This window comes from Coffea arabica, chromosome 11c (genome assembly GCF_036785885.1).
Source record: "Coffea arabica cultivar ET-39 chromosome 11c, Coffea Arabica ET-39 HiFi, whole genome shotgun sequence".
Taxonomy (NCBI): domain Eukaryota; kingdom Viridiplantae; phylum Streptophyta; class Magnoliopsida; order Gentianales; family Rubiaceae; genus Coffea; species Coffea arabica.
This window is the reverse complement of record NC_092330.1, coordinates 33,562,954-33,578,475: the sequence shown is the minus strand read 5'-3', so window position 1 is coordinate 33,578,475 and position 15,522 is coordinate 33,562,954. Positions and strand designations below refer to the sequence as shown.

Below are 15,522 nucleotides of genomic sequence, written 5' to 3'. Positions count from 1 at the left end.
TTTTTATTTTTATTTTCCTCTTATTATTATTATCATCATCATCATTATCATCATTGTTATTATTATTTTTATTTTACTAGTTTATGGCTGCTAATATTCAATATTTTGGTGATAAACTGGATTTTATTTCTAGAAGGGGTAATGAGGCTCGTATTTTTTCTAATAATCAATATTTAGATGCACTAACGTCTCATGTAGAGAAAGTGGCTGTTGCAACCTGTGGGATCTGTTATGTCTTGCATCATTTAACAGACATGTGCCCCGAATTTCAAGATGACCTGAGTGCCCCAATCAATACTTGTGGAGATTTTTCACCCCTATCTCAAGTATGGTGTGACCCTTATTCAAACGGGTATGATCAAGGACGGTGGGATAACTTTAACTTTAATTATGCAATAGAGCCAATGGATTTTCAACAGTAAGAGTATCAAGAACCATCATCCATGTCAGATATGTCTTTTGAAGAAATGATTAAATCACTAAATGTTTTTAGTAATAAGAGACAAAGTATAGAGCAAAACATGAAAATTAACTCATGAACCAAAATCACATAAACATTAATTAAATTCAATGAATAAACATTAACCCTATACAAATTAACACAAAAATTCTAGGAGATAAATTTAGAATAAGAACAACTGATAAATTAATAATTATAAAAGAAATATCTAAATTACAAATCGAAAATAATGTATGTGTCTAAATAATTAATGATTATGAATCAAAATACAATAAATTGTTAAAGGAAAAAAAAAATTAGACTTGCCTTGGAGGAAATATCAATGCTTGCTTGTTCCTTTGGAAGTTAGTTTTTGACTTGCTTGATTAGATTGTTCGTTCGGGTGTTGGTTTTTGGCACGTATAAGTATAATTCTAAACATGATTAAATTTCCTTTTATTTATCAATTATCTGTTTCCTTACCTTAACTAATGTAAGGATATACAAAATACATTAAAATTATAATCATGAAATTTAATATATATATATATATATAAAACACACGTATACATACATATATATATGTATATATATGATTAATCCTTTTTACACATACAGTATATACACTCTCAATATTAGATGAATGATCACTATACAAAATTTGAATTTAAAATTTAACTTTTCCACATATATTATGGATCCAATGGTAATAATGTATACACTGTTATGTGTATAACATTTATTCATATATTTATATATATATAAGGAAATTAGAGTGAATTATTACAAAAGATGTCATTTTCAGAGAGAAATTAAAAGAGATAAACATATTAAATAATCAAAAACACTTACTGAGGATGGGGTAAAAGGATAGAGTTCAAACTTCCTCTAATTGTTTAGATTATTTAGGAGATATTTGAATTTGTAAATTATAAACTGTTATATTATTTAAAATATTTTTTAATGATTGGTGAATTATAAATTCAAAGATCTCTTAAATAATCCAAACAACTAGCGCAATTTAAATGAATTTCAAAATTTTCGTCAAATCTCTCAATCCAAGTGAAGGTTAGAGTTTTTGAAAAATTTTGGAGGCAATTGCCCGAGTGCAACCCCTTTGTGCCCGTCGTTGTCTCCTTTGATGGTAGACCTTGCCGTAGTAATTGGGAAGGCCCCTAATGGTCCAATCCCACGGCCCTTTTGTGTCCGTCATTGTCTCCACTGATTGTGGACCTCACCGTAGTAATTGGGTAGGATCCTAATCCCTGAAGGGGGTGGTTCATTGTCATTACAACACAGCCAAATTTGTACTTGTAGACAAATTCAATGCCAGAAGACAATATTTACTTCCACACGCTGCTCCTCCATTCGCATGCAGCATGCTGAAAGAAATACAGCAGCATGCAGTATCTTTATGCTTCGAGTTTCTTGCATCTATTCTACCAGTTCAACGCGGAACTAAGAATGCCCTTGGTTATTCCAGGTGTTTTGTTTAATGATAATCACTAAGAAGGCAGTAAATTCTTTCACGTTAGATTTGATTTACTACAAATAAAACACGAGGACAAGAGCGGTAACTTCATCTGTTCCTTTTTACCTTAATCCCTGTTTTCAACGACCGAGGCCCTGGATTTCTTTTTTTCTTTTGATGTTCAAAATCAAGAAAAATCTCCCACCGACAAATAAATAATCACCTCATTCATTACTCTAAAGCTAACAAGAATGTGAGCAGACTGATTTTCCTATCTCACAATTAATAGCAATAATATATTGTCTGGTTTTCTTTGTCAGACAAAGGACCGTCCTTGAGAAGAGCAGTTTTGTGTGATGGGAAATTTACATCTCATCCCATAAACTTTGTCTACTAGCAATTTTCAGTTCCACGGTTATATCTCTTAAGCTAAACAGCTTATCAACTAAAGATAAGACAGCAAAATTTGCTTACATATATTGCATTGCATTTCAATGCTGTGATGGTAACAAAGTTTGAAAAATGAAACATGCTTTTTAGTTATGGTGACAGTCAAAATAATAAAACATCTCCCATCTCAATCTGTCCTTTGCAACCCATCTTCAATTTTCATTTCAATCTAAAATTATTGATTAGCAATGATGCCAAGATTATCAAAAAATTAAGAAAAAGGAAGGTGCACTTAACACAGAGGAGCCTTATAAAACAAAAGCATAGTAGATTGCCTCCCTCAGGCTCAGGAAAACTTGACCGCATATTGGTCATTAGACATTTGATATGCCATGGGTGCTTTCCCTAATTACAAAAACAGATGAATTATAACATATAAATAGGGACACATAATAGTGGTAGTATAGTGTTCAAGAAACAATATGGGCATTCCACATGTACTAGCTATACCTTATCCAGCACAAGGTCATGTACTTCCCCTAATGGAACTTGCCTTGCGCCTAGTCAAGAATGGCATCAAGGTTACATTTGTGAACACGGAATTTGATCACAAACGAGTCATTGAATCGTTATCAGGTGAAGAAAATGTACCTGATATGATGCATCTGGTATCCGTCCCAGATGGCCTGGAATCGTGGGAAGACAGAAATGACCTGGGGAAGTTAACAAAGACAATTTTTCGTGTTATGCCTGCAAAGTTGGAGGCTCTAATGGAGAAGATGAATGAATCTGAAACTGACAAAATCACATGCCTTATTACTGATGAGAGCATGGGTTGGGCACTGGAGATTGCGAAGAAAATGGGAGTCAGGGCTGTAGCCTTCTGGCCTGCAGCAGCAGCTCTCTTGGCTCTGCAACTCAATATTCCAAAGCTCATTGATGATGGAATCATAGACAGCTCTGGTAAGACTCCTTTCAGCATAATGCTTTTACAGTTTCATCATTTTCGTATAGGCACTTACTTTTTTGTAGTCATAAAACAGTAAAACAATATAAAGTTGATTTAGAATTGGAACCTATGAAGTTAAAAATCATAATGCAAGCAAAGTAACAAACTCATAGGAAACAGGGAGGTGCAATTTTGGGTGTTTCAAAATAAGTTGAAAGTTGAAAAACATATCAAGTGAATTAGTTTTCATCAATGCAAGGAAATTTTTGCAGCAAAGTAAAAAAATGCTTTGCCAGAACAATGATTATCAAATTTGGCATTTATTAAGGCAAATTTTGTGGCAGGAACTATCATGAAGAAGCAGATGGTCCAGTTATCATCCACCATGTTAGCCGTGGACTCTGAACACTTTCTTTGGGCCAGTGTCGGTGATGCGACTACACAGGGTATTGTTTTTGATGCTATGTTAAAAAATAACAGAACATTAAAAATGGCTGATTGGATTATCGGCAACTCGAGTAATGAGTTAGAGGCATCAGTTTTTACCTTATTTCCAGAAATGTTGCCAATTGGCCCTCTTCTAGCTAGCAACCGGCTTGGAAAATCAGTTGGTTCCTACTGGCCTGAAGACTCGGATTGCTTGGCGTGGCTTGATAAACAACCACTCCAATCAGTCATTTATGTTGCATTTGGGAGCTTCACAGTTTTTGACCAGACACAGTTCCAAGAACTGGCTTTGGGACTTGAACTCACCAATATGCCATTCCTTTGGGTTGTGAGGCACAATTTAACCGCAGGAAAAGATAGTGCATATCCAAAAGGTTTCAGAGATCGAATACAAGGACGAGGAAGATTATCCAGTTGGGCACCTCAACAACAGGTCCTGAGCCATCCTTCAGTTGCCTGCTTCCTCAGCCACTGTGGTTGGAATTCTACAATTGAAGGTGTAAGCAATGGCGTCCCTTTCCTCTGCTGGCCATACTTTGCAGACCAGTTCACTAATAGAAGCTACATATGTGATGATTGGAAGGTTGGATTAGGATTGGAAAAAGATGGAAATGGAATCATTGCACAAGGAGAAGTTAAGAACAAAATTGAGCAGCTAGTCACTGTTAAAGGCTACAAGGAGAGGGCCTTGGATTTAAAAGCAAAAGTTATGAGTAGTCTTAGAGAAGACGGATGTTCTGGCAAGAATTTCAACAGCTTTGTCAAGTGGATTAAGGATGATTAGAACAACTAAGTGTGCTCTGAGCACGCTTGACTGCCACTTATCAATACAATTTAGCATTGATTCCACTCTACATCAAAGTATTTAGTATATGTTTTCCTTGAGAGATTTTAACTTATGCTTTTGCATTTCATTTTATAGCAGGTAATTCAATAGTTTCTTTTAAAAATTTTTTAGAACTTCAAGTTTACTTTTCTTGTTTGTTTAGGTGCTAACTAACTCGATATTTGTCACTCTTAGATGAAACAAGCAAATATTTGCCAATATATTTACAATTAAAGTAATTAAGCATATTTATCTGGGCTAATTTGTTACAATGAATTACTAATTTTAGGAATATTTTGTACAAGTAAAAAACAATTCTCACATTTAAGCATATATTTGTGAAAACATGATTAGGCAAGTATAGTAAGCTACTACATAGGATGAGGAGATGTATCAAGCCAAAAGTGTTCATAATTTTCTGAATAATTTATTGGCTTAATTACACTTTGCCCCCTGAACTTGAGCCCTTTTAACACTTTACCTCCCTAATCTCCAAATATATACGCTTTACCCCTTGTGATCAATACACTATGAATTTGATCTTTCAGCACAAAAATAAATTAGATAATCCACAATAAAGAAGTCTAAGCAACTCAATGTGTTTTTTCTTAATGCTTATAGCAATACTTATTTTAAATGAAATAAAATTAATTAGTGCATTTGGAATGAAATTTATTTGCTTATATTTTTTATTGTAGTACTTTTTAATGTGTTTTATATGAGATAAAAAATGATTAAAAAATAAATGTGTATTTTTGCCCTCTTGATAATTTTATTTTTGTACATGATAAAATGAGACGAGTTTAAGAATTTAGCGAGTAAAGCATCCACCACAAAAATTTAAAAACCAAAGCAAGAATCAAGATATAATTTGAGGGTGCCAAATGAAATTAACGCTAATAAATCAATAGTATATTTAACATAGTATGACAAATCATGCAATAAAACATGTTTGGCGTAAGAGAGCCATGACTTCACGTGTGGGTACTATCGACAAACAAACACCCCTTCAAGACAAAAGGCAGTTCCCTACATACAGTTTTTCCTAAAAGACTTGCAAATCAAAACTGTCAGCGAAGTTACTGAATCACAAGAAAATAGTAAGTGCAGCAATCAGCATCCTATTCGTTTTAGTGCAACAAATCAATCTGAAGAAACAGTAGATCTATGGATGTTTTACTATATTTTTTACATCCTTAATAGGCAAAAACTTTCATTGAAAATAATAACTTTCTTTTGTGCATAATAGATTATCTAGTGTAACATGTGAAGCAGTGCCTTAAATTACACAAGAAATTGTTGGAGTTATATACTTTTGTTATATCTTATTCAACAATTTGCCGTCGTAGGTATTACTTGTTGATTGCTCAATAGACATTGTGGCCAAGTTTGAACGAGCAAAGTAGCAAAAATTTAACTCTACGTTGAGTATAAAAAACTGAATTTCCATTTTTACTGTTGTTTAGTTGAATTTGGTCCAAAAATATGATTTACTCACAACCTCAATTTGGTACAAAATTGACATTTGTTAGGAATTAGATTTTTTTTTATAAAAAAAAAGAGAGAGAGAAACAATAGCAGTTTAAATGCAATGAAAATTTGGCCTATATATATATGTGTGTGTGTGTGTGTAAAAGCAACAAGAAATCGTGAGGCCATGCAAATTGGAAACCCTAAATATTGCAAATCAATAAGAATTGGCCGTCATGTTGTCCTAGAAATAACAACAGCATGATTCGTACGGCCGTCAAGTTGTGCTAGAAATTATAGGATAGTTTAGTTCCAATGGTGCTATTAAGTGACTGTTTGCTCCACAACAGAAATTTTGCTCCCTTTGTCTGCAGACTTAAATGCAATTTCTTGAAATATGTTTAAAAGTCATCGATCACTAACTTTAATTCTCTTGGGCCACTTGGGTAATATCTATATATCATGCTGCATTTACGAAGAGGCTATACTATATATGAGCATAGTATTAGCTGTATCACGTATGACATGGAAGAGCTGGTGAATTGCTTAAGATCAACTTTTACAGCTTAAACATGGGCTTTGGCAGCTGACGGATGAAGATGTATAGCATATGTAATTTACAACAGGACGCAACAAAACCATCGTCTGCCTCAGTTCCCCTGTGAATAAGTACTCAATGCCCACTTTGACAAAATAATAAAGAAAAAAGGAAAAGAAAAACGTTGTCTAACAATTTTAATACCTCTAACGGAATATCTGTAAATAGTAAAAGATATTCAACATAGGAAAATTTTGTATAAAGGCCGAATTTTAAACAAAGACACACAACTTTTGCTTAATTTCTGTGAAGGTTGGGCACATAATTTTGTGGTGAATCTAAAGACATTTATAGTTCTGATCACGTCAAAAGTGTGCACAATTGGCATACTAGAAATTTAGTGAAGTGTCACTTTTATTAGCTAGTATAATTCCGCTCTCCTTGCAGAAAATTTTCAGAAAAATAGTAAATATGAATCCTATAGGCATCAGAATCCAGTTTTAGAATTAGATAGTATGTAAACTTAAATATAACAACAATTGAATTGAACACAATCCAACATATCATGCGATAAACATGTTTCGAGTTAAATAGCAGTGAGTGCTTCATCTTTACGTGCTTGCATCTGCCAAGTACAAACAAAAATCACTCCAAACAGAAAACTAATTCAATCAGTCCATTTGGATTTCCCTGTTTTTTTTAAAATAAGTTTTTCAAATACAATACGACAGTAATATAGAAATAAAAACAACTTAAAAAAATCTCATATAAAAGTTTTTCATATACGCTGCTACAGTAAAATTTTTCAAAAACACATCCAAAAATAGCTAATCCAAACTCAGCGAATTGAACATACAAATTTTATTAATTTAAAGAGGTATTAATTGAGTAATAAATTAATAATTTATTAATTTATCGATTGAACTTACAATTCAAGCAAACACTCATTTTATCAACTAAAGTTTTATTTTATTTTATAAAAATATGAATTATTCTATTAATAAAAGGAGACTAAAAATCTAAGGAATATAAATCAATCCATATCTACTTGATTGCAAGTATAATTTAATTCTATTAATGTCTTCAATATACATACGTAAAAGTAAAATATTGGAACATTGGATTTTAATTGACAGGAAGGAAACAAAAAGCCCATGAGGCAATCAGAATGGAATGACCGCGCATGATTTCAGTATGGAGAATTAGTGAAGGAAAGTGTTGTAATGAAAATGGAAGGCAGGATAATTTATAATCCTGTATTCCTTCTAGTTGCGTATCCTCAACGAGTCAACTCAGATTTAAGTCTTTAAAATTGCATGCTCGAAAAATTATCTCTTGCCCATAGTCCAATTGGGCTACCTCCCCTCCCTCTCTTTAAAATTGACTAGCGTAGAAGTCGGAGTAAAGTAGATGTAGATGTTGTTAAAGACAAAAAAAAGGATAAAATACCAAAAAACTCAATATAGTTTGTTAAATGTTCAATTTAACTCCCTCCTATTTGAAAATCTATATTATAATTTCCTGTAGTTTCGACTAAATTGAAAATTGGACGGAAAGCATTCAATTTAATGGTTATACGTGAAATGTCAATATTGTCCCTACTATATGCGAGATGCTTTCCATTTAATTTTCAATTTAGTCGAAACCGTAGGGAGTCATATTGTCTCTATATAAATGAACCTATGGTTTGTTGAATATTCAATTTAACTCTCTCTGCTGCTTTAAAAAATTACACTATGACTCTCTACGGTTTCGACTAAATTGAAAATTAAATGGAAAGCATCTCACATATAGTAGGGGTAATATTGACATTTCACACACAGCCATTAGATTTGATGTATTCTGTCCAATTTTCAATTTAGTCGAAACCATAGGGAGCTATAGTGTAGGTTTCCAAATCAGAAGGAGTTAAATTGAACATTTATCAAATCATAGAGAGTTTTTTGGTATTTTACCCAGAAAAAAGATATAAGAGAAATTTCATTTTCATGATTATCGGAATTTAATTCATGTAATGCACAAATAATCTCAACACGAAGTATCAATTTATTTCTCAAAACATAAAGCCTACTTCACATGTCTTAGGAGATTGAAAAAAAAAAGCAGTAAACTTAAATTAGATAAGAAACAAAAAAAGATAATTAGTATCCCTACTTTACTTTGCAGTTTATTACGTTCGATGAGTTCGTTTGAGCCCAACTAACTATACTTGGTCGAGTTTGAGTAAACTAACATAACCACATAACCACACACACACACACACACACACACATATATATATATATGTAATAGGAAAATGGTGGGGTTTAAGAAGCGGGGAGGGAACAAGGAAATTTATAGAAATAATTTAAGAACTTAAGAAGAACTAAAAGGAGTGTTTTTAGTAATAAGCAAAAAGAAATTTTTTGCTTCACTTTTAGAAAATAATTAAACAAGATTAGGAAATAAGGGGGAGGGTTGGGTGGTAAGACAAAGGGATTGTAAGTAGGAGGATCTGAATTCAAACTTTTGCACTTCCAAAAGAAAAAAAAAAGATTTGGAAATGAAATTCTCAATTCAAGGGTGAAAGGTAATTTTCTTGGAAAACTAAATAAATAATGCTTTGTTAACAATGCCTAATGAATCTTGATTCTATACCATTATGAATAGATTTTGAGTATTTCGTATTTGAGATTAGACAAATCAATCATTCTATTTTTTTTGCTTGTGCATATTCCTAAAACTAAAGTCGAAAGCCCTAAATCGGTGGCAAACTTCCACTTAATCTATTGGGGTGTTTGTAGCTTCTTAATTAGGACGTTCGATTCCATGTTTGTTTTTTTTCCCCTAATGATCAATTCTCAAAATATTATGAACGCATTCAACAATAGAACTTTTCGTTATATAAAAACGTAAATTAATTTACATTTGTGTCAGAAATTATAGTTGTTTAGAAATTTTCGCGTTATGTGTTCTTACCTCTCTAACTTTTGGATTTTATTTGTGTTCTTCTATTTGTTGTATTTAATTATTGTTCACTTTGTGCTTTGTTTTTTCAAGCAGGAGAGGGGCAGGACTTAAAAAAGGAAGAGGAAAAAAGAGAGAATGGAACCCCTCCCAAAATCTTTAAATCTTGAAATCTCAACCTTAACTATTAGATCAAAATCTATAATTCATTTTGTGCTTACAGTCATAAATCACATAATTAATTTTAGAGTAAAATGCGCTAGAAGTCATCAAATTATTATAAAATTTCACTTAGCCTATTGAACTATTTTTGTTCTCATTAGCCCACTAGACTCTTTATGATTAATTATGAGGCTAACTCCGTCAACTTCAACTGTTAACATTATTACATAAATATGGTCACTTACCTTGATCAGATAAGGTATATATCACTTGAATAGACTGGTGAAAGTTTAATATACAAAGTTGTTGAACTTAATTTTTGAGTTAGTTATTGAACTTAATATATTATTGCTTACCGGAGGCTGATTTTACAGGTTGGAACAACTTGGTCATGATCAGCAAAGGTGTACGATAATTTAGTGGCTGATTTTGCAGCTTCCAGTTCCACAAGAGGATGTGTGGCAGTGCCCATATCGATTACAGGCATAGGTTTCTCTTACCTGTCGAATTTTTGCTGCCATCCTTTAACTTCAACAGGTTATGAACATCTGAGTGCTCAAATGTTCAAGCTCTATTTGTAGGCATCTGAATATGTGACACGGGCTGCGTGGTTGTAATTTTATATGTTGGGTATGGTTATTGTTCTTATTATTTGATGTATAATAATATTGCATTGTTATATTCTTGAAAAACTTAATATAAATGATTAAATACTTTATATATATATATATATATATATATATATATATATATATATATATATATATATATTATATTCAGTATAACAATATAATGTAATACTACACTAAAACAAGGAGACAATACAATCCTTTGAATAAGTACTGAGATGGAAAAAAGCAGTACTAGTATAAATATAGCCATTAGTCAAGCATTTCCTTCTAAAGTTGGGTTGGTAGATGTTTACGCGTTCTTCACTCTGAAAGACCAACAAGTCCTATATTATCAAAGTCCATAATTGAAAAGAAGTCACCAGTCCGTAATTAGTAAGGACTTTGATAATTGAAGAAGTCACCAGTAGGGGCTTTCTCTCTCCTGAAAAGAGAGCTTTTCTCTCCATGGTGGGAGAGCGGAAAGTTTTCAAAAAGTTTCAAAGTTCCAAAAGTTTCAGAATTGCAGGTGGTCTTCAAGATCCCAGACAACCAAAAACCAAAACAACTTTGTCCGAATCCACTACGAAGGACGAATTAAAGGAGACAATCAGGAGCTATTCACTGAGGTGTGCTGAAACATAAAGGCATGCTCATGGCCGGTACCTGATCTTATCTTGCTTTATTGTTTTTATGCATTAGTGATAGGCGCACTTCCACGTTTTCTAGTTGCCTACCAGAACTGCATTTTTCTAGAGGAAAAGCATATTTTCTGTCTTCCTTGTAGTTTTTTTGGTGTTTTCTTTTCTGCTGTGATATTGTGGGGGTTACCTGTTTTACCTCTTTTATAAGTCCCATGGCTGAGGAGCTAGCAGATATACTGCAAAGCTTTGAGCTTTCGAGTAAGGAGCTTCAGGTTACTGACGTGGGTAGGGATGAGCTGGCTATTGGTATTAGGGAGTGCCAATGCAGCTTGATAGGGAAGATAATGGGTGAAAAGATTGCAAATTACACAGGAGTCAAGAACTTTGTCACCACAGCCTGGAGCTACCCTAGAGACCTGAAAGTAGCAGAGCTAGGGCCGAATACTTTCCAGTTCATACTCCTAGGAGAAAATGACAGAGAAAGAGTCATGAATGGAGGGCCTTGGATACTGGACAATCAGATACTAGTGATGAACAGATGCTATGAAGGTATAGAGGATGATGAGACAGCTTTTAACCTGGCTCCAATCTGGGTGCAAGTCTGGAATCTCCCAATACATTGGATGTCTAAAGAGGCAGGGAGGAAGATAAGAGCTGTGTTCCACCAAGTGAGAGATGTGATAATCCCACAAACGGGTGGGAAGGAGGGAAGACATCTCAAACTTTCTGTACTCATGGACATTGCACAACCTCTGCTGAGAGGGCCAACAGTTAAGGTGGCAGGGAGTGCAAAATGGGCATGCTTTAAGTATGAGAGGTGCCCCGACTTTTGTTATAGCAGTGGTAGAATGGGTCATAGTGAAAGAACATGTGATAAACCTATGCTTGTATGCTTGTAGGGGAAGGGAAAAAAGATAATCAGTGTGGTACATGGATGCGGGCTAGAAGTGGAAGTAGGGAAATTTCACCTCAGAAAAATCAAACAAGTGCTAACTATAACCCCCAAAGACACCACTGGAGTTTTCAAAATGGAGAATGGGTGGAGAAAGAGAAACAGGAAGCTCCGGTAACAAGGAATTATGGAGACCAAGAATTAAAAGAAAGATGGTAGCATAGTGCCGCGCCTTCCACTTTACTTAATTTGGAATAAATTATGACTCAAAAAAGTCCAGAGCTTGCAGGCCCTTCAGAGAACGATCTAGCTTTACAGTGCAATGTAGCGGAGACTGTAGAGGACTGCACAAGTCAAGTCAACAACATAAAGTCTCCAATGAGTCTGATTTTTTTATTTATTTATTTTTTTTACAGAAACGTTAGGAAATATATTGATTTCAAAACAAGTTATACAAACTTGAGCAACGGCCCATAAGGAGCTCTACAATTGTGTCATTTGACACAGAGGACTTAGATATTCCTCATCTTGCGCTAATGAAGTAGCATACTTACTAATTCTTCTCCCTAGTCTATTACACTAGTTGGCAACTAAGCTAAATGAGCAGTTCATAAACAAAGCTTTGAACATGTGAATGTCTTCCAATTGAGCAAAGAGTCTTACGTTTGTGGTCTTGTTATTTCTCAGCATTCGTACCATCTGTGCGGATGAAACAAGCAGATGCATAGCAGGCCAATGCTTCTGGCTGATTTTACACAACGCTAATTTGAGTGCAGCCGCATAATCCAATAAAGTGTCCCCTGTACTTCTGTCCTTCATGGCCCATGCAGCATGCACCTTGTTGTCCTTGGTTGCCGCTATACCAATGCCCATAGTTTTCGTTTCCTTCTGCTGGCTCACCTCCACAACAATTGTCATTGTGTTGCTGTTTGTTGTGTCATCTAGTGCCTCTTCATTGCTAGCTGATGTTTCCTGTCTGCTCGCCAGCTTACCTGTACCTTGCACTTCAGTGTATTCTATCCATTCTAGATGAGCTTTCTGTACAATGTCAAAAGGATTCCTACTCTTGTTGTTGAAGATTTTCTCATTCCTGGCTTTCCACAGTTGCCAAAGAATGTTCACGGTAAGTGCTTGGTGCTGCTGTCCTTCCCTCCTACTTGATGCTTCCATCAACTCACTCCACCATGTGTTAAAATTACCTCTTCTATCCTCAATGCCATCCCACTGCACAGGTGCCAATCTCCATACCTCCTTTGCGATAGTGCAGAAGAACATCAAGTGCTCTATTGTTTCCTCCCCTTCGCCACACACTTGACATATTGGTTCCCCCATTCGAGTTCTGTAGTAAATGAGCTCGTTCACTGGTAGAGCTTTGTTCAGACATTTCCAAAGAAAATGCTTTAGTTTGCCCTTAATGTCCATTCCCCACATCTTTCTCCATACCTTCTCCTTCTGCACATGACAGTTGGTTTCCCCTTTCCCACTACTCTCTTGTTGTTGAGCTTTCTCCTCCCTTTCCAGCATCTTGTAGGCTGACTTCACAGTGTATTTTCCATTATTGCTTGCTATCCAGTAGCTGCAATCTGTCCTGCCTGCTAAACTTATTGGAATTTTGAGGATTTCTTCAGCATCTTTCCCATTGAATGTACTGAAAATCAAAGGTCTATTCCACCTGAAATTGTGATCAGCTCTTTCATTTTGTGTAAATTGCAGCTTTGTGGTTTTGGGGTCGTAGGTTTCCCTTCTGTTGTATTTGGGATCCACCGATCTTCCCAGATGTTTGTGCTATTACCGTCCCCTATTTTCCTCCAGATTCCCCTTCCCACTTCATTTCTAACACTTGCCAGGCTTTTCCAAACCCATGAGGCAGTTGGATTCACCTGAAACTTGAATATTGTGCTATCCGGATAGTACCTGGCTTTCATAACCTTACTTAGCAAAAGATTTGGGCATGTTATCAACCTCCAAATTTTCTTTCCAAGAAGAGCTTTATTAAAATCTTGCAGGTCCTTAAATCCCATTCCCCCTTTGTCTTTGTGCTTTGTAAGTTTAGACCAGGAGCACCAATGCAGCTTCTTTTTTCCTTCTTCTTCTCCCCACCAGTACCTAGCCATCATTGCACTCACATCTTTACAGAGTTTGCTTGGAAGTTTGAAGCAGGACATGGCGTACATAGGTAGAGCCATTGCAATGGCTTTCAGTAGTACTTCTTTCCCTGCATTGCTTAGCAACTTGTTTTTCCAACTTTCCATCCTTCGTTGACAATTATTCCTTATAAAGCCAAATAGTTGCTCCTTGGTTCTTGTAATGACCATGGGTAATCCAAGATATTTGCCTTGGCTTACCATTTGAACATTTCCTAGCTTGCTGCACACAGAAACCTTGTCCCCCTCAGGCGTGTTCTTGCTGAAGAAAATAGATGATTTATCGTAGTTGACCATCTGACCAGAGGCTTTCTCATAATTGGCTAGAATGTTCATGCCCTCCTCAGCTTGACCTGCGGTAGCTTTTCAGAAAACTAAAGTATCATCAGCAAAGAACAAATGTGAAACTGATGGGCCTCGTCTACTGATACTAGACCTGATATCAGTTTGCTCTCCTCAGCTCTTCTCAACAGATTTGACAGGCCCTCTGAACAGATTAAGAACAAATAGGGGGATAGAGGATCCCCCTGCCTTATACCTCTCTTGGGGCTGACATAACCTCTCTGATCACCATTGATCTTGAAAGAGTATGAGACAGTTGACAAACACTTCCATATCCAGTTGATCCATCTCTCTGAGAATCCCATTTTCTGCATGACTGCACATAAGAATTTCCACTCAACCCTATCATAGGCTTTTGTCATGTCCAGTTTTAATGCCATACACCCTACTGAACCTGTTCTTTTATTTCTCAGGTAGTGGAGATATTCATGGGACACAATGACATTATCTAAAATTTGTCTCCCTAGGACAAAAGCTGCCTGGTTCTTACTAATACAACAGTCCAGAATATATTTAAGTCTATTGGCAAGCACTTTGCAGATAATTTTATGAAGAACATTGCATAGACTTATGGGTCAGTAGTCTTTATGATTGAAAGGCATATCCACTTTGGGAATCAGGGAGACAACCGTGTGATTAAGGGACTTAAGCATAAAACCTGAATGGAAGAAGCTCTGAATGGCTGGAACAATGTCAGATCTAATTACACTCCAAAATTTTTGGAAAAAAAGAGGTGTCATCCCATCAAGCCCAGGGGCTTTGTCGGGATGCATGGAAAAGAGTGCAGACTTGATCTCGGCCTCAGTAACAATTCTAGTCAGATTAACATTCATTTGATCAGAAATAGTGGTTGGTATACCCCTCAAAGTATGCTCAATGCCTTCAGTGCCTTGACTATCAAACAGATGCTGGTAATAACGAGCCACTTCCTCTCCTAATTCCTTCTCATTAGAGGTCCAAGAACCATCCTCTCTCTGTACATTAGAAATCCTATTTCTTTTCACTCTACCTTTGGCATTAGCATGAAAGAACTGTGAATTTTTGTCCCCCTCTTTCAACCAAGTCACTCTAGACTTTTGGGACTAGTACACCTCCTCTTTGGCATAAGCTCTCTTGAGTTGAGTCTTAAGGTCATTCATAGTTCTTCTATTAAACTCAGGTGCTTCTTTAAGCTTCTCCATAGCTGCCTTTATGTTGTTGATCTCTTTCCTAGAATTATGCTGAAAACTATTCTTCCATTTTAGAAGAGCCACT

The 15,522-nt window shown here is 35.4% G+C and overlaps 2 protein-coding genes across 2 annotated transcripts in view; one reads left to right on the top strand and one right to left on the bottom strand.

Annotated features, from left to right (window-relative positions):
- The window catches only part of LOC140017018 (receptor like protein 21-like), a 132,653-nt gene that overhangs the window by 39,230 nt on the left and 77,901 nt on the right, over positions 1 to 15,522 (bottom strand). The gene's annotated exons all lie outside the window — the stretch shown is intronic.
- On the top strand, positions 2,783 to 4,522 carry LOC113717983 (UDP-glycosyltransferase 83A1-like). The gene is made up of 2 exons (XM_027242859.2): positions 2,783 to 3,263; positions 3,594 to 4,522. Exons 1-2 carry the CDS (start codon positions 2,783 to 2,785, stop codon positions 4,478 to 4,480), a joined length of 1,368 nt encoding a protein of 455 aa, XP_027098660.2. The 3' UTR covers positions 4,481 to 4,522.

Bases quoted from the DNA above. Each gene is read 5' to 3' on its own strand.
- LOC113717983 (XM_027242859.2), top strand. From the start codon at position 2,783: ATGGGCATTCCACATGTACTAGCTATACCTTATCCAGCACAAGGTCAT. The intron at 3,264-3,593 runs GTAAGACTCCTT...ATTTTGTGGCAG, and splicing joins TGGAATCATAGACAGCTCTG to GAACTATCATGAAGAAGCAG.